Here is a 19284-nt window from a genome sequence, read left to right as displayed (position 1 = left end):
TCACTTAAATATTCTTCATAACAAATCAAAGTGTGGTCAAGCAACAGACTCTGTTTCTTTTTAATAAAAATTGTATAGTTAAGACCTCTAAATAAGCCAAAAACTGTATCAGGATCAGGATGAAAAAAATAAAAAACTGAAATATGTATCAACATCTTCAGATAACAAAGAGTATCCCAAAATAAATGTTAGTTGCCATGAGAAATTTTCAGTATCCATTCTCCTGTGTCCCACAATATAATAATGTCCCTGCATAATAATATTCTACCAAATGCAAGAGAGTCGCTGTCTCCTAATTTTTTCCTTAATTTTCTATTTTCAAACAGCCAAGAATTATTTTTAATGCAAAGTCTTGATGTAACCACCATTTACAGAGGTAATTAGATGCAAACTAAAAGATAGTTTTTAAAAAGCGCTACTACATTAAGAGAAAAATCTATCTAGTAAAACCTCATTAAAGATTCTTGTGTGCACATAGCTCTCTTTACATTTGGCATATTCATCCTGCTGAATTCATTCAGTGCTGTCCCAATACAGTGTTTGTGAAATCTCAATTCACATTCAAGGATGTAATTAAATGTCACCTACACTGAACTGTGATGACCCTGAAAGATCCAGTAAGTAGTAGAAACAGTCTATTTATAGAGAACTATCTTAATCAGTACAGTTGTTAAAGGAAAGAGAGAAAATGTGGCAGTGTAATAGTGGTTAATAAATTATATTTTGCTAAGTTTTGCTACAGATCATTCCTTTTTAGAAAGGTAGCACTATAGTATTTTTGAAATGAGCAAAAGAAACAAAAATTGTACCTGAGATAGCTGCCAAAATAAGCAACAATGTTTGGATGCTTACAGTCTTTCATCATAATGATTTCCTGCTGCACAACAGCAAAATCTTCCCCTGAAGAAGAAAACAATTGATATTTTTGTAGTTTTATTTAAATATCCATTCCTCTGAGTTTGGCTTTCAATACTTTTTTAACTTATGAGCTTTGGTAATTAATAGACTTTGAAATTATATAATACTGCACTTTGTAAACCGACACACGTTCCAATAGACTAAGGTAATACAAGTAACTATATATTTGAAATCAGAAGTGCCAGAATGGAGCCCTGCTCACAGCTCTTCTCAAGCCTTTTTTTAAAATCCAATTACTCTTTAAATAAAGAGTAAAATTATAAAAATAATCATTTATTCTTACTCCTGTGCAGATTATATATATATATATATATATATATGTGAATGAATAACAATGTCCCCGTTTATTGCCAATCCTAAAAGTGAACAGCCTCCCGGTTGTTTGCTCCTCACTGGCAGGAATTGCTCTGCCTAAGAAAGTTCCCAACTTAATTATTTTCCTTGGCATGTTGCTGTGTGGGTCTCTAGATGTACTATCATTAATCAATATTATGGAAATATGGCAAAATTTGTTACCTCTAGCAATCATCTACATCAGGTTACTCAACATGCAGCCCGCAGCCCATTTGTTTGTGGTCCTTGGGGCAGTTTGAGTTTACGCAGGACTCAATATGCGGCCCGCAGGTGGGATCCTTTGAACATGGCTTCCACGGAGAACATGTTTCACAGTGGTGAGGCGTTTTTCAGTACTCACCCCGCCTGGGAGACGCACATGGACAGGCTGGCTAGAACAGATGGGGTACAGGATGTCGGTGTTTCTAGCCCCCTGGGAGAAGGTGCCAGGACACTGTGGGAAGTGCTTTGTATTCATGCCCGTCAGTGTGAAATCATAGAATCATAGAATAATAGGACTGGAAGGGACCTCGAGAGGTCATCGAGTCCAGCCCCCCGCCCTCAAGGCAGGACCAAGCTCCACCTACACCATCCCTGACAGATGTCTATCTAACCTGTTCTTAAATATCTCCAGAGAGGGAGATTCCACCACCTCCCTTGGCAATTTATTCCAATATTTGACCACCCTGACAGTTAGGAATTTTTTCCTAATGTCCAATCTAAACCTCCCCTGCTGCACTTTAAGCCCATTACTCCTTGTCCTGTCCTCAGAAACCAAGAGGAACAAATTTTCTCCTTCCTCCTTGTGACACCCTTTTAGATATTTGAAAACCGCTATCATGTCCCCCCTTAATCTTCTTTTTTCCAAACTAAACAAGCCCAGTTCATGAAGCCTGGCTTCATAGGTCATGTTCTCTAGACCTTTAATCATTCTTGTCACTCTTCTCTGCACCCTTTCCAATTTCTCCACATCTTTCTTGAAATGTGGCGCCCAGAACTGGACACAGTACTCCAGCTGAGGCCTAACTAGTGCAGAGTAGAGTGGCAGAATGACTTCACAAGTTTTGCTTACAACACACCTGTTGATACAACCTAGAATCATATTTGCTTTTTTTGCAACAGCATCACACTGCCGACTCATATTCAACTTGTGGTCCACTATGACCCCTAGATCCCTTTCCGCCATGCTCCTTCCTAGACAGTCGCTTCCCATCTTGTATGTATGGAACTGATTGTTCCTTCCTAAGTGGAGCACTTTGCATTTCTCTTTATTAAACCTCATCCTGTTTACCTCTGACCATTTCTCTAACTTGCTAAGGTCATTTTGAATTATGTCCCTATCCTCCAAAGAAGTCGCAACCCCACCCAGTTTGGTATCATCTGCAAACTTAATAAGCGTACTCTCTATCCCAATATCTACATCATTGATGAAGATATTGAACAGTACGGGTCCCAAAACAGACCCTTGAGGAACTCCACTTGTTATCCCTTTCCAGCAGGATTTAGAACCGTTAACAACAACTCTCTGACTACGGTTATCCAGCCAATTATGCACCCACCTTATCGTGGCCCTATCTAAGTTATATTTGCATAGTTTATCAATAAGGATATCATGCGAGACCGTATCAAATGCCTTACTAAAGTCTAGGTATATGACATCCACCGCTTCTCCCTTATCCACAAGGCTCGTTATCTTATCAAAGAAAGCTATCAGATTAGTTTGGCATGACTTGTTCTTCACAAACCCATGCTGGCTATTCCCTATCACTTTATTACCTTCCAAGTGTTTGCATATGATTTCCTTAATTACCTGCTCCATTATCTTCCCTGGGACAGACGTTAAACTGACTGGTCTATAGTTTCCTGGGTTGTTCTTATTCCCCTTTTTATAGATGGGCACAATATTTGCCCTTTTCCAGTCTTCTGGAATCTCCCCTGTCTGCCATGATTTTTCAAAGATCATAGCTAAAGGCTCAGATACCTCCTCTATCAGCTCCTTGAGTATCCTGGGATGCATTTCATCAGGACCTGGTGACTTGCTGACATCTAACTTTCCTAAGTGATTTTTAACTTGTTCTTTGTGTATCCTATCTTCTAAACTTACCCTCTCTCTGCTTGTATTCACTACATTAGGCACACCTCCAGACTTCTCGGTAAAGACCGAAACAAAGAAGTCATTGAGCATCTCCGCCATTTCCAAGTTTCCTGTTACTGCTTCTCCCTCCTCACTAAGCAGTGGGCCTACCTGTAAGCAGTGGGCTTACAAATAAGCTATTTGTATATATTTGCATATATATTCGCATGTATATACAACCACACTTAAACTGCGGCCCTCGGCATGTGCTAAGAGTATCATTGTGGCCCCCAGAGCTTCCAAAGTTGAGTAGCCCTGCTCTAGATCCATCTTGGATTATCTTCCTATAGAGAAGTCATGTCACAGCACTCCTCAATAACCTTGAAACAAACTTACTGAGCATAACTATACAGAAAGTGCTACCTTGTATGTTCAGGCATTTCTCCAGTATTGTTGCTTTACCATTTATCTGAGCCTTTTTATCTGGTACCTAGATTGTGCCAATCTTTCCATTACAGACGCCTGGTACCATGTTTACTCTAGAAAAATGTGGTCAAACTGTAGGAATAAAGTGTTCTGCCAGTGTTGTATTTCTTGGGAAGAAGACTTAGAAACTAAGAAGGGGGGAAGATTGCAATGGAAAATGAATCTAATTCAACTTTTTAAAAAGCTTCTCCCCCCCCCAGTTATTTTACAAGTCAGCATTTCAAACTATGGCTTTGTTCTAATTCTTTAGGTCAATAGGACAAATTAGTATTCATGTGTGTTTTGGAAAAGCTATTTTTATAGGAGTTTGCCATCTATTAGAATACACATTTTAAAGAAGTCGGATTCTTGTTAAAGCTATCTTAGGTTAATAACTTAGTAAAATAAAAACATGCCTGACAGACTAAGAGCACCAACATTTAGCTCTATGAACAATTAAAAAATATATATCTATTTTTAAGGACAGGTAACCTGTTACGACCAGTTATAAAAAGCCGTGTTACATATTACATTGTACCTCATGTTAGCTCAGGGGTGGGCAATAAAAAAAAAAATGGCAACCTACCAGGCTTAGTCCCTGGTGGGCCACTGCTGCTATGTTTATCTGCACCTTTGTAGGTATCGGATGGTCACAGCTCTCATTGGCCGCGGATTGCTGTTTGCAGCCAACTCAAGCGGCGGGAAGCAGTGTGGATGGGAATGCCGCTTCCCACCGCTCACACTGGCCATGAACAGCGATTCACAGCCAATAAGAGTTGCAATCGTCCAGTACCTGCAGAGGTGCAGGTAAACGGAGGTGGGGGCCCACCACTGAGGGCCGGATCCAGCCCGCAGGCCAGAATTTGCCCACCCTTGTGTTCGCATAACTGAATGACAATGCTTATAAACCAAAAGGCAGATTTTTACCAAAGACTATTGTCCTGGAGTTGAGGACACACACTAAACTTATTTTGTATTGGTCTGGCTGTAAATTGTTATAACCTCAATGCTTAAAACCTTATACATTACCAAAAGAATTAAAAAACTTTCAATAGAGTTGATCACATGATCTTTGCAAGAAATAATGTGTTGCAAATTTAGCCCTTTATTTCCCAAACCTTTTGCAAACAAACATATTTATAAAATCATTTGTTTTGTGTATTGAACTCAAGTTTCAATCTACAAGCTGCAACGTAACTGCTCAAATTCAACTATGTTATCCATAAAATAGAACTGATTGCCTAAGTCACGTGATATTGTTTCTGCTCTCAGACAGCATGAAAAGCAAGAAATTATTCTCCCCCCACAAACATCTAATCTGCAACTAGCAGAGAGACTATGATCCATCTGAAAAGTGGACCTTGCCCCTATGAGGCAGCTTTTGTTATATCCAGGTTTCATTACAGTATTGTAACTGGCTTTACTTAGGACAAAAAGTCATTCAGAAGTCCTGGAGTGGAGGCCAGCTTCGACTTATCACAGTTACGCACCACCCTATCAATTAGCTGCCAAAAGCCCACACAAGGTACTAGTCCCAATTTAGAAGAAAATTAAAACTGTAATAGAACCTCTCTATCTCAGGACCAGCATGCAGTTTATGTTAATCCAGAACACTGTCCTGAGGGTTAAGTTCCTAAGGCAGATTCATGCCATATTTAGAAAGAGTTGCAAAACATCATTTCCACCTACTAAAAGCTGAGAAATCTGGTCATGTAACTGTCTGCCTAAGATACTCTGTAGCTCCAGGAGGTGCATGGTGTTTCTATTCCTTTTACTTGGAACATTAACCAAATATAAATCATATAAGGCCAAATTTTTTGGTGATGAGTGCCTCTTTATATTACTGTGCAAGATGTCCTGAAAATAGCTCCAGTTTCAACATGCTGTGAACATGTCTTGTTTACGGCTATACCACTATTAAGATGACCTGTACTAGTTAGGATGAGATGTGCGTATTAACACACGCACACAACAAATATCCATTAAAACATAATCAATTCAAAATATTAAGATTTTCCCCTAACATGGACCTTAAAGTGAAACAGCACAACAGCTAAAAAGTAACAAACTAAATGTACATCTTACATCCAAACTTAAAGCATTTGTCATGTTCAACAAATCCATAATCAGATCAGTCCCAACATAAAACACTTTATGAATTAATGTAAATGAGTTACACTTTGGACAGGTTGAACCTCTCTAATCCAGCATCCTCAGGACCTGACCAGAGAATTTGCTGAACTACAGGAGGTCAATATTATCTAGCAGCATTACCAACAATTCCACTGCTTACTAGGCTATTAGAAGAGGTAAATTAGAGCTAAATAACAGCACAGAACACTGACAGGACTGGTGGCTTTACAAAAACTTTATGGGACTGTGAGAAACTTGGCCACCCCCATGATAAGTGGACATCCAGCTCACTAAAATCATACCGGACCACGGATCTTGCCGGACCAGAGAGTGCCAGACTAGAGAGGTTCAACTTGTAGAATCCAATCATATACACAATTAATACACTGGTCTATTATAGTGGCCCACCAAGTCTACTTGAGCTCTCTTAATGAAAAGCTCAGTTTCACTAATTGCTTTAAAATCTGCATTGTTACTCAGGCTGCCTTGAAATCTGGCATGCCTCTTGAGCAGGGACCCTAGAAATATTTCTGCCAGAGAAACACACAGATTTTGCATTTTTACAGAGAACCTTTCATCTTTTATATTTTGTGAAAAATAAAATATATTAACTAAATTTTACTGCAAGTTCCAGTGTCACTTATTCCAGAAGTTCTCAAACTAGAGGGCATGCCCCCCTTGGAGGGGAAGGAAATCACAAAATACATTTTGGGAGAGGAGGAGGAGGAGAAGCTGCTGGCATTGCTAACTTTCTCAGCTGGGCATTTGGCCAGAAGCCACTGTTCTCTGGCCACCTATTTCTGAAGGCAAAGCAGAGAGCAGCAGCTGCTGGCCAGGCCCAAGATCTGAAGGCAGGGCCACCTCCAGAAAGCACAGAAGTAAGGATGGCATGTGGCATAATATTGCCACCCTCCACTGCTGCTGCTGATGGTGGTGCTGCCTTCAGAGCTGGATGGCTGGAGAGCAATTTTATTAATGACAGATGGTACTGGCAGGCCTCAAACTTGCTTAAAAATTGTAAATATATCATAAAACATAGTGGCCAGGGAAACCACCATTCCGCATTTCTTTTTAGTCATGATAAAACATGGATTTTTATGTTTTTATTGGTTTTTTAATCTCAGAAAACTAGTTCTCTCTGCTCATGAGGGCTCTCTGGCTAGGCATTAGTGAATAAATGTAAGCTAGCTTAGTCAACTGGTTCCTGAGATACAGCTTTTACACATGGGGGTGGGAAGCTCTCTCAAGGATGACATTTTCCTGAATATTTTGCGGGGGGGCTCAAACATGGCTCTGACCCTGATATAAGTTGTTTGAGAATTAGCCCCAATTAGTTCTTGGCACCCTTTGGGGAGCAAGATTCTGAACAATATTCTCCAGAGAGTTTAGCATACTAACTCAATGGATTACACTGAGCATCAGAGAAGAGAAGAGTCAACATAGTTTGTCTCAAGCCAGTTCAAGACTCATTTGGGCAGAAGTACAGTCTGAAGGCATAGTCACAATCCTCAGGGTTTTTTTAATTTTATGAAAGGGGGATTTAATAAAAGTAATTCTCAAAAAAACAAGACATGTGACAGGTTGGCTGAAACAGAAAATGTCTATCAGGGATGGTCTAGACAATACTGGGTCCTGCCATGGGGGCAGGGGACTGGACTCGACCTCTCGAGGTCCCTTCCAGTCCTAGTATTCTATGATGGAATTGAGAGTCCAGGGCTGGGAAGCACCAGGTGGGCAAAGTGGTACAAGCCCCCAATCCTGCTCCTCAGTGAGAGCTCAAGGGATAGATTAAATACATCTGCTGGCCACAGTTTGCCCACCCCTGGCTTAATAGGATGGGAAGAGAACTCTTGCCTTGGATGCCACATGTGGTGAATGGTGAAGAGAGATGAAAAAGGGAAGACACACGAGTATTCCCGCACACCCTTAAAGTTGCTGTAACCACCATGTGATAAAACTGTCAAGATTTGAGGACACAGAGCTTGGCCAAGATTTCTCTTCCCAGCCCTCTTAGCAACAACGCACTTCAAGCATTTCCACTGTCCCAATTCCACAACATGGGGAATACCAAAGGGGAGGATCACTGAGAAATCACACAGCAATTGTGAGGCCTAATACAGTGGCTCTCAACCTCTTCAGGCAACTATGCCTTTTTCAGGAGTCTGACTAGTTTTGCATACCCCCAAGTTACAAGTCACTTAAAAACAACTTGCTTACAAACATCAAATATTCTTCTATTTACATTTCAGTGTATAATAGAGAGAGCAATATAAACAAGTCACTGTCTAAGATTTTAGTTTGTACTGACTTTGATAGTGCTTTTTATGTAGGCTATTATAAAACTAGGCAAATAGCTACATGAGTTGATGTATGACATGGAAGACCTTTACGTCCCCTCAGGAGTACACATACCCCTGATTGAGAACCACTGGTTTGGGACTATTCCTGGCTTTGCCAATGGGCTACTGCTGGATGATCTTGAGAAAGTTTATTTATCTATACCTAAGTTTTCCATCTATGAACTGGAGATAATGTTCATTAAAATTAAAGTTCATTAAAATCTACTGACACAAATCACTATATAAAAGCTAAATCTTCTAATTAAACTAGTCACTATAACTCTACCATATCAATTGCACACCTATGTGAGAACTACAGCTATCCAAATAACTAACACACATTTATCATGGGGCATGTCTACACAGCAAAGCTAAAGCCAGAATAAGCTACACAATTTCAGCTACATCAATTGTGTAACTTAAGTCAAAATAGCTTATTTCGGCTTTTGGCGCCATCTATACAGCAGGAAGTCTGAGGTAGAGCACTCTTCCTCCTCCTTTCCTTACTCCTCGTAAAATGAGGGTTACGGGAGTCGGAGTAAGAAGTCCTCCAGCTCAACATTATGTTGAAATAACTGCTTGTAGTGTAGCCGCGGACTACGTTATTTCGGAAGAATGTCAGTTACTCCAAAATAACACTGCTGTGAAGATGTACCCTTGCTGTTTAAAAAACTAACAAACTCAAGTGATTCTGAGATAAGGCTGCCCAGAGATCTCTCCTGCCTTTTTGGAACACGCAGTCAAGCAAAACTCAACCCTCTGAAAATCAGAGCTGTAAGCAACCTGAACTCCAGCTTCGAGAGACAATCTAATACTCCCATAGCACACATTCACATTATGTCTTTGCAGATAGGGCACATCATTCAGGGAACAGGGCACATGACATCTGTCACAGTCACACACCTTCTGTTTGGTAAAGCAACACGTTTTATGTGAGTTGTATTGTACAGCTCTCCATTGTGTTCTACTCTCAAATACGGAGTCTATTACCAAAACCAACCCCAACACTTGTTAAATTTTACAGCCCCTAACTCTGACCCAAAGGATCCCATTTACACTACACTTTCACTTTCTATTATTAAACACACCAGCTGCTCTCATGCCTACTTCACTGCTGACAATCTGCAGGGTAAGAAGGTTCCTGTTCCCCCTACTGACAACCTGAGCAAGTCAGTGCTCAAATACTGAACAGAATCTTGATCCCTCAAGGTAGAAATGCACCTCTTTCCCACTGAGCACACAGGATGGGGGCAGAGTCGCTGACCTAGATCTCTTTACATGACAATCACACCTCTACCAAGCTGCTCCAGCTAATGCCATGACCATAGTACACCTAATGCAGTGGAATTCATGCAGACAATTCCAGTGCTATTCCCAGCTTTAGAGGCAGTTAGTGTTGCATTGGTGTGAATCATGGGCATGGAATTAATTCTGAATTTTCTGGAGTTTGGAAATCTGAATTTTGCTGAAGGAAATGAGATACTTCTATCTGACCTCAACTCCGCACTACCTTTTCCTGACAGTGAATTATGTGCTTTAGTCGGGTGTTCATGAGCATTTCTGGGCTCATGGAATATGCAAAAGTCCTTGATCCTTCAAACCCAACAATTAGTTCTCCCATATTTCTAGATTCATATTCCATTCTCTTTCACTCTGCTTCTCTTTTGACTCACAATCTTCATTCCTTTTACCCTGCACAGTTTGTATTTCACACAAACTGATAAGGTTTTAATTGATACTCTTAATATCTACTACTTTATGGTTTGGGAAAAAATATACAACTTACTTTAAACTGAAGCTCTAAAGAGCTTCCTTTTAAATGTTTCACACCCATTGTTTGCTTATATCGAGTCAAGTTTCTTAGGATTTACCTATACTGCAATTGAAGGTGTGATTTGCAGCTTAGATGGCTTTAATCTAGCTAGCACACTAAAAACAGTAGTAAAAATATGGAAACACAAGCTAGTAACATGTACACATTCCCAAGGGAACTGGGTAAGGATGTTAAGGACTAGTTGACTACCTGATAAGCAAATGCTTATTGGATAGTCCAGTCGACTAGTCAATTCCCACCCCTCCCTTGCTGACTCTACCAGATAAAGGCAGCAAAGGGGGCGGGGGAGGAAGAGGAGGATACTTGGTACGGGCTCTGTGCGGTGCTGCCGCTTTGAAATGCAAGGCAGTGTTTCAAAGGGGCAGCGCCGCACAGCTGATCCCAGAAACAGCTGTGCAGCGCTGCCCCTTTAAACAGCCTCAGTGTTTCAAAGCAGCACCACAAAGAGCTGACCCCGGACTCCATATAGCGTTGCCCCTTTAAGGCATTGGCATTTCAAAGAGGCAGTGCCGCACAGCTGAGCTGCTGTGTTTCAAAGGGGCAGCACTGCATGGAGCCTGGGGTCAGCGCCATGCGGCACTGCCGCTTTGAAATGACACTGTGGAGTCCCCAGCTGATCCCAGGGTTCAGCACAGCATTTCAAACTACACAGAACCTGGGGTCAGCTGGGGAGACCTCCGCTGACCCCCAAACTCCATGAGAGTGCTCCCACATTGAAACGGACAAGAGCCCCCAGGGGACTCTTGTACATTTCAAAGCTGGAACGCCCATGTGCAACCCAAAATCAGTGAGACTTCCCGCTGGCCCCAGGCTGCATGTGGAGCCCCAGCAGGGGCTCTTGTACATTTCAAAGGAGGAATGCAGAAGTGCCTATTGACTAGTCCAGTGGTCCCCAACACAGTGCATGCGGGCGCCATAGCGCCAGCAGGGGCATTTGTGTGCGCCCGCCAAGTGCTCAGGGATGGACCTGCCCCGGGCGCGTTCGCAGTGCCGGCCCCAGGTGCGCTGCGCATACGTGGCGCCGGCCCCGGGCATGCGGCGAATTGGCCGCCTGTGCCCCGGGTGTGCGGCGCATGGGGAGCGCCGGTCCTAGGCACACGGCAAATTGGCCGCACTGGCCCCAGGCACACGGCTATGGGGGGGCGCCAGCCCCGGGCGCGCGGCGAATTAGCCTCCCCACCCCCGGGCGCACAGCTATGGGGGGTGCCGGCCCTGAGCACGTGGCACATGGGGGTGTGGTGTATGCATGGCCCCGCCCCTGGGTGCGTGAGTGTCCCCGCCCCCGGTGGGAGAACGGCCCCGCCCCCTGGTGCCCGGCAGCTCCAAATGGTTGGGGACCACTGGACTAGTCGATGAAAATTACATCGACTACTCGACTAGTAAATTACTCGATATTTAACATCCTTAGAACTGGGCCGGTTTGTAGAACCTATGCCACTATGTCTTTGCTACTGCGGCTATCATATCAGATTAAACCTAGCATGGATATACCTATCCAAACTGCAAATCAAACTTCAAATGCATGGCAGCCATATCCAAAGTATAATCTTTGTCCAAACTGCCGCTCATTCTAAAATTACTGTATGTTTATGAAAAACATACTTGGACATTTGATTTTCTTTAAGAGAGTTCCTTGATTCCACTCAGCCACCCATATCTTCCTGATAGTAATCTGCATGATGGGAATAGTTGAGAATGCTGTTCTTATACTTATCAATTATATCTAACCCAAAAAACTAAGCACCCTCTGCAGTATGATATGCAGAGACAGATGTAAGACATAAGCACCACGGTGTCGGACTGAGCAATGCAAAACAGCAGGCAAAGCAGCACAATAAAAAGTTAAAAATATCCCATGCTTCCTATGCTGCTTTTTTTGGGGCGGAGAGGACATTTCTTTGTGTTCACTCTTTTGCCCGTAAAAACTTATGACAATGAAACAGGGGATGCATTACAGGAAATCTGGGAGTGGGGGACCAGAAATTATCCCTTTCCTTATGCATAGCCATTGTTTAAATAAAAACAAAACAAAAAACCCAACCAGGTAATTTTGTAAAATAAAAGCAGCCAAACTGAGCACAACTAAAACATGAAAAACATTTAAAGTCTGTACAGCAGAAAGCTTCAACACAAGCAGACACTTACCTGGTTCTAGTTTTATTACTTTAATTGCTGCTAGCTCGCCCGTGTTAACATTCCGAGCCTATTAAAAAAAAAAGAATATTAGGACACAGGAAAACAGTAGCAGACCTAATTTTATATTTCTCAGTAAAGTGAAGAATCACGACAGAGCAAATAAAAACTCACTACTTGAACTATAAATGCATTTACATTTTTAAACAAATGCAGTATTTTACTGGTCTGTGCTAAAATAAAACATTTTGCAGATTTACACATCACATCAGAATGATCTCACAATTAGGAATGTAATAGCGTAGTCGATTAACCAATAAGCAAAAGCTCATAGGTTAATGCTATAAACTACATTCATTTCTCCTGCCCCATCCAGTACATTTTTTTAGCAGGCTGGCCAGCAGCCTGTCTCAATCCTGGCTTGCGATGGATCCAGGACCTACCCTCACTGTAATTCTGCATTTAAAGTGTTATTAGGGGGTAGGCAGCCTGGCTCAGTTCCAGCTCACACTGGGTCTAGGAGCTCAGACCCCATCTGCCCCCCGACAGGGGCTGCTGCCTAGAGTTGCCGGATAGTTTCACAAAAAATATCGAACATGGTGGGAAAAAAATTGGTTGAAGAAAAAACAAAACAAACAAAATGGGGAACAAAGTTGTTGAGGAAAAACAAAACAAAAAAACAACAACCGCACACACAAAAAATCCCAGCGCCTTTATCTCCTGCACTCCTGGCCCTCACCAGACGCATCAGGGGAAGAATGTCCCAAGTGCCCTTCTGTCCAAGAAAAACAGAAAATACCAGACACGCTACATGTTCGGTATTTTCTGTTTTATTTTTAACCAGACAGAAGCTGCAAATACCGGACTGTGCAGTCCAGTACTGGACACCTGGCAATCCTACTGCTGCCACCCCTGTATCAGAGGCAGCAGCAAGGTGTTTTTAAACTGACTCCTCTCGCAGATCAGCTCCCACCTGGCACCCCACGCTGCTGCCAGTGATACAGAGGCAACAGCATGGAATGGCAGGTGGCTCCTCGAGATAGCCAGTGCAATCCGGCCCTTCCAGCCCCACCCCCAGGACTATAGAATAGTCGAGTAACTGATAAGAATTCATGAGGTTACTTGACTATTTAATTAACTGATATTTAACATCCCTACTCACAATTAATTTATAGTTAGGGCTTTCTTCAGTTAAATGTGTTACTGTAATTAAACATTGCAACTGGTCTTAAATCATATAGTTTGATTAGCTAAATAAACATTGCTGTGCTGTTAGCACTAGAGGTGCTACACTATTTAGAATGTCTTTTAAGGTGCAATCCTCATGACTGTATAATAATAAAGCAAAAATCTTTGAGAAGTCATTGGCTTCAAGAAGCCACGCATCACAATCCAAACAAAGCACATTTTAGAATATTTATCCTTTTTTCCCCTCCCTTCTTTCCCTGCCATCTTTTCAAATAAAGTGGTGAACTATGCATTGATTCTTAACCACAGTCACAAGACTGGAGTTTGCAATCACAATCTGGAAATCGTTAATGAGTTTTAGTTCTGTCAAGACTTTTTCATGGCAAATTTATTTTCTAATTGCAAAACTTTCTTGCAAGGATACTAAACAAAGCTAATTTGGAATGAAGCATGCGCTCTGGCACATCAGATATAAATTGTGAAGCAAGGTCCCTGATTTATGCTGCACTGATCGCTGTAAATTTGTGACCTGAGAATTGGATCATGTTGATTACAAAATAGTTCCAGCATAACATGGACCCCAAACTGGGAGATCAGGAGGAATGCAGCAGTAAGCATGCTGCATTGATGAGAAGCAGCTTCTATCCAAGGCTCTTGAATTTTGTTGCTTTCAAGAAAGTACTTCAACCTTTCTGTTTGTATTCTACTACAAACTGACAGCTTCTTCCACCTGTGAAGCTACTAAAATGACAAGTCTGCTGAGTTAAGACAATATGAAAATAGCCCCCCCCACTCCTATCCCACTATATACAGCAATTTGATTTTGAGCAACATCCTAGCAAACCTGTGTGGAAATTGCTCAATACCAGAATTCCATTATACACTGTGGTGCTGTTATTCAAAAATGTACCTTGTTAGGTTAAAAAATTAAACAAAGTTACATTTTAAGAAGACATTTTAAAAGAAACCCAAATATGGTAAACAGACTCTCTCCCCCCCCCTTCTTAATTAATAATCTAAAACCATTTCTTGGAAGAATTTACTGGCCCTTAAAAATATTTTGTGAAAGTCCACCAATGTGTTTCCAGCCCTAGCAAATCATGATATAATTGACCTTAAAACTATGTTTAAGTTATCAGTTCACTTTTCAACCCTCTCAATTACAACATATTAGCAAGCAAAATTATCGAATCACTTAAGGCCAAATTTACAAAAGCATTGAAAGTTCTAAAGAAGAAGCTATCAACTATTTGGATTTTTTAAAATGCCTATGCATCTATTTGCATATTTAGGCTCCTAAATATATTTAAAAATCTAGCCATTAGAAGCTTAAGTCCCACTGATTTACAATAAAACTTAGTCCAAGACTGTGATTGAAAACCAGGCTTTGAAGATTAAAAAAAAGCCATCTCCATTATGCTTGTGAAAACATGAAAATCTACTTATTGAACTGTATAAATCAACAACCTCTAACTTTAGTGATTTGAGAGATGAGCTTGTAAACTTGTTCGAACTGGAGTTCAGAAAACAGCAAGATAGTAATCAATACATGAGAAACTTGGCAATCTGCCAAGCATACAAATACATTCTGCAAGCCAGTGGGAAAACACAATGATCTTACATTTCCATCTTTGGTTTTCTACCCTTAGTAGTTCCCAATATTACTTGACTTTAAACTTCTCATTGTTCTGTGGCACAGCAGTACTTTTTTGGCACTGCTACAAGGAATGAACACTGCAAGAAACCTTGCAAGATGAGAGCCTTGCTTCCAGGTAATTGTATAAATAGGTCCTGAAATTTGCAGGAATCCCTGTGTTAGAGAACAAAGCAGATCTTCTCCTGGGAACAAATGGTTATATTCCTTCTTTCGCAGCCCTGAAACTTCTCATTTGTGGCAGCATTATCTTTCAACAATGATCTTAGGGTGGTTGTGGTGGGGCAACTGCCCCCAACAGGGAGGAAACAGGATTAAAGCAGATCCTAGAGAGGCTATGGAGAACCCCAACCAATAGAAAGACGACTCGGTGGAACAGCCAATCAGAGTCAGAGGGGGCCGTGTAAGAAGGGCTGCTCAACAGAGCAGGGCGAGTCTCTCTCTGGAGTGCAAAGGAGGAGAATTGGTTATCTTAGAGAAGTACCGTAGAAAGAGCAGTGCTGGGCAAGGTCAGGGGAACAACAGGAAATGCCAACCTGAGGACTGCCAGACTAAGGCCCCTTACTCAACGGGCCAGGAAGGTACTGGGGCTACAAGGAACTGGCCTGGGGAAAGAGGCAGCAGAAGTTGGAGGAGGGGTAGTACTTGGCTGCTGCCGAGAGGTTCCATGGATTGGGACCCAGAGTAGTGGGTGGGTCTGGGACTCGCCCCACTTGCCACTGAGAAGAGTGATTAGAGCACAGACTGCAGCTCGCTAATGAAGAGTGGCTGATCCAGCCTGCAGTTTGACCCCCAGGCAAGGGGATGGACCGTGGACTACAGCTGGCTGATGAGACAAGTGGTGAGACTAAAGACTGCCAGGCCCCAGAAGGGGGGGAAAGAACCGAGCAAGGCACAGCTGGAGGGCTGTGTCCAGAAGAGGACACCACAGTCTGGGGAGCAGCACGGGGCAGAGTGCTGGAGACAGCAAAGCAGGAATAACAGCAGGCAAGACACCAGAGCAGTACGGTGCCATGCAGGAGGACTTGAGCTAATTCCCAGGGCGAGCAGGAGATGCCACAGTGGTGAGTCTGGTCCATTACAGTGATACAAGGATGCAGTGTGCTGAAGAGACAGATCCCCAAGCCGGCTGACAGGAGGGAGAGGGCAGAGAGGCCAGTTGCCCTAGGGCCTGGCGATTCATAAGGGCCCGGGGCTCCCAGCCACCGCCGACATTGCCACTCCACAGAAGCCCTGGCCTCTTTACATTGCTGCCAGAGCACCACACAGCATGCTCCGGGCAGCTACGAAAGCTTCCTGAGGATCGGATGGCCAGCACAGCACTCACCGGGCGGTATAGCCCTGCCCCTCCTGTCCAAAGCCCCGCCATTTCTGGGAACAGGGAGCCACCCCCTCTCACCCCCACCTTGTCCAGGGACGTCAATTCTGTCAGCACCCCTGAAATACATCAAATGCAAGAGTTTGGATCACCCTCTCCCTGTGGTGGTAGAGGGAACAAAAGACAGAGAGAGGTTATGTGAAGTGGAAACTGGAATTAAGTATTAATTCCATTTGTTTCTTCAGTACCTCTCTGTCCTTTGGGATAGGGCAGCAAAGACAAGGTGTTAATGGAGGGAAAAGGCTTCGACTTGGGCTCCGGTAGATTTATGCAAAAATCAGTGGTCAATAATGTTAAAAGTAACAAGATGTGATGAAAATTAAGGCCCCTCACATTGTGCAACTGGTGCCAGCTAGATACTCAATGCAGCATGAACCACAGAGGTACAAGCAATAAGGTACTGGAGTGGTGCTGCTCATATTCAGCCAGAAATGTAGGAGTCTTTATACCTCAAAACAGGAACCTTAGCAACACCAGAGATCCCAAGAGAGACCCTGGCCTGTTAGAGGAACGATACATTAGTGATTGTTCATTATAAACATTTTTGTCTTCAGTCACCAATGAGGTGGCCGCACGAATCCTCTGCTGTGGCCTCACAGGCCACCCTGGTTTACAGGTGTCCTCCTTCAACTAAATCAAAAGCAAAAAATGACAAAATAACCGGTGCGAGTCTCAGAACAAATCTGACTGATTATAAAGACATTTTGAAACTCTTTTATAGTGAAAACCAAAGTAACCTATCTTTGCACATCTATGGTAGAGGCAAAATCTCAGCCAGTGGATGGAGGAACTGAATCCAAACTATCTACTACTCCATAGCTGATCCAAGTCCCTCTCAGGGTGAGAATTTCTTCTGTGTTTGCAACGCAAAGATGTGAAATTAATTAAAACTTGTTTGCCTCTGGACAGATGACACTTTGAGGGAACAAAAGCTGTCTTTTCTGCTCGAGTTCTGGCAATTGTTGGGACACAAAAGTGGACCTACTGGGTCAGACCAATGGGTCCGTCTTGCCCAGTATCCCGTCTTCCAACAGTGCCAAATGTGTGAATTTTCCACACAGCTGGGCAATACAGTTATACCAACATAAGCTACAGAACAATCCCCAGCCAAAAATCAGTCATTGACTTTACTTAGCCGTGGGAGAAGCTCTCCCACTGGTGTGTGTCTTCACTAAGCCACTGCAGCACGGTAAGTGAGCCCTTTAGTGTTTGGTTGAGACCAAAGCTGACTGAAGGTCAATCGAGATAAGATAAATAATATTGGTTTAAAAACCAACTAGGACATATGCAAACAGTACAAAGAAAGGTATGTATTCATCTACTGTTTGCACTTGCCATCAAACTAACTCCAAGCTAGTTCCGATGATCAAGAAATACCAATGGCCGACAATTCCCTCCCCCCCCCCCATTTATATATGGTTGAGAGCTTGCAACTGCTTCTCTCAAATACAGACTTTGCTACTGTTGTTTGCACCTTTCTAAACTCTAGATTATAGTTCTGTGCTTCACATGAAGCTGCATCTTAAATCCATCCAGAAAATGAAACTGATGCAGAAGTCATCTGTACATGTGCTGAATCATCTCACCATGAGTATATTACAGTAATTTGCTGTGATCTCTATTGATTGCTCTCTCTTTTCCAGATGGAATTAAAGATGTTGGCATTGATTTATGCAGCCATATATGGCTCTCTATAAAAAAACAACATCCAGTCACATTGGCAATTTCGATATGTTCTGATGGCACATGTTCAGTGTCTAACTTCTAAAATCATAGCAAAAATGCCTATACTAATCTCTAGAGGGAAACGCTTCTTTGAAGTAAACCTTCATCTCTAAAGAAGTCTCACAGGCTACATCTACACTACAAGGTTTTTGCGCAAAAACCTGCAGAGCGTCCACACCTCAAATGAGTTTTTGCGCAATTAAATGGGCAGTTAAACGGCAGAAGAGAGGGCTTTTTCCAGCGTATGTAAACCTCCTTTTCTGAGGCATTATTGCTTTTAGCACTATAGCTATTGTGCAAGAAGGCAAGTGTGGACACTCCAGAGGGGCTTCTTGCGCAAGAAACCCATATGGGAAAAAGCACAGGTGCTCTGATGGCCATTCTGTTCATGGCAATCAGAGCTTTCTTGCGCAACAGCATCCATGCAGTGTGGCTCTTCTCCCCCAAAAGAGCAGCTTGTGAAGCCGCTCCTACGCCCCCTCCTCCCAAATGGCCCCTGGTTCCCCTGTGCTCACTGGGGGCGGTGATTCAAAATGGTGCCCAAGATGGCAGCCGTCAACGGGAGCCTGATATGGCCAAAAAATCTAAGCTTGTTTTTGAAAGGTGCAGCCTCCTTTTTTTTTTTTTGCTTGATAATTCTGGTAAGGCTCTTCGCATTTTTTCCACCACTGTTTCAACTCTTTGTTAAATGGGTTGGCCACCCCTGCTCTAATCTATTAGAACTGTTTGAGCATGTCGATAACAGAGAAAATAAAGGAGGCTGATTGACAACTTAACAGGGTTATTTTCAATATAAGAGGGTAAGCTGTAAATTTTCATCATGGCAAAAGATTAAGAGCTGATGCCCCCAGGTTCTGTTGTTGGTCTGCTATTTACTCCATTAACAGTTTGGAACAGAGATAGGCAGTACGACAACACAATTTGCAGACAACAATTATTTAGATGAGCTAAATCCAGAGAGAATTATGAGGAATTAGAAGGCTCTAAGTAATTTAGATGAATGGGCAACAAGATGGCAAAGTTCAATGTTTATAAACACAAAATATTGCCTGTTGCAGGAAAAAAAATTAAACTATTCATTCCCTTACAAGAGTCTAATTTAACGGTGTC

At 42.5% G+C, this 19284-nt stretch overlaps 1 protein-coding gene across 4 annotated transcripts in view; it reads right to left on the bottom strand.

The window, feature by feature from the left end:
• MAP4K3 (mitogen-activated protein kinase kinase kinase kinase 3) overlaps positions 1-19284 on the bottom strand; it is a 140179-nt gene that overhangs the window by 109155 nt on the left and 11740 nt on the right. For 3 of the 4 annotated variants that reach the window (XR_012903069.2, XM_075925807.2, XM_075925808.2), the window contains exons 2-3: positions 12242-12299; positions 810-900 (exon numbers count right to left, since the gene is read on the bottom strand). Coding sequence is in view for 2 of the 4 variants with exons in the window: in XM_075925807.2 (XP_075781922.1) it covers positions 810-900; positions 12242-12299 (149 nt within the window). In the remaining 2 variants the exon portion in view is untranslated. The remainder of the gene's footprint in view (positions 1-809; positions 901-12241; positions 12300-19284) is intronic. The other variant, XM_075925809.2, reaches the window with a different exon arrangement.

Source organism: Pelodiscus sinensis, chromosome 3, assembly GCF_052426305.1.
Source record: "Pelodiscus sinensis isolate ZL-2025 chromosome 3, ASM5242630v1, whole genome shotgun sequence".
NCBI lineage: Eukaryota > Metazoa > Chordata > Testudines > Trionychidae > Pelodiscus > Pelodiscus sinensis.
Note: the sequence above shows the minus strand (reverse complement) of the source record. Positions and strands in the feature narration are given on the sequence as shown.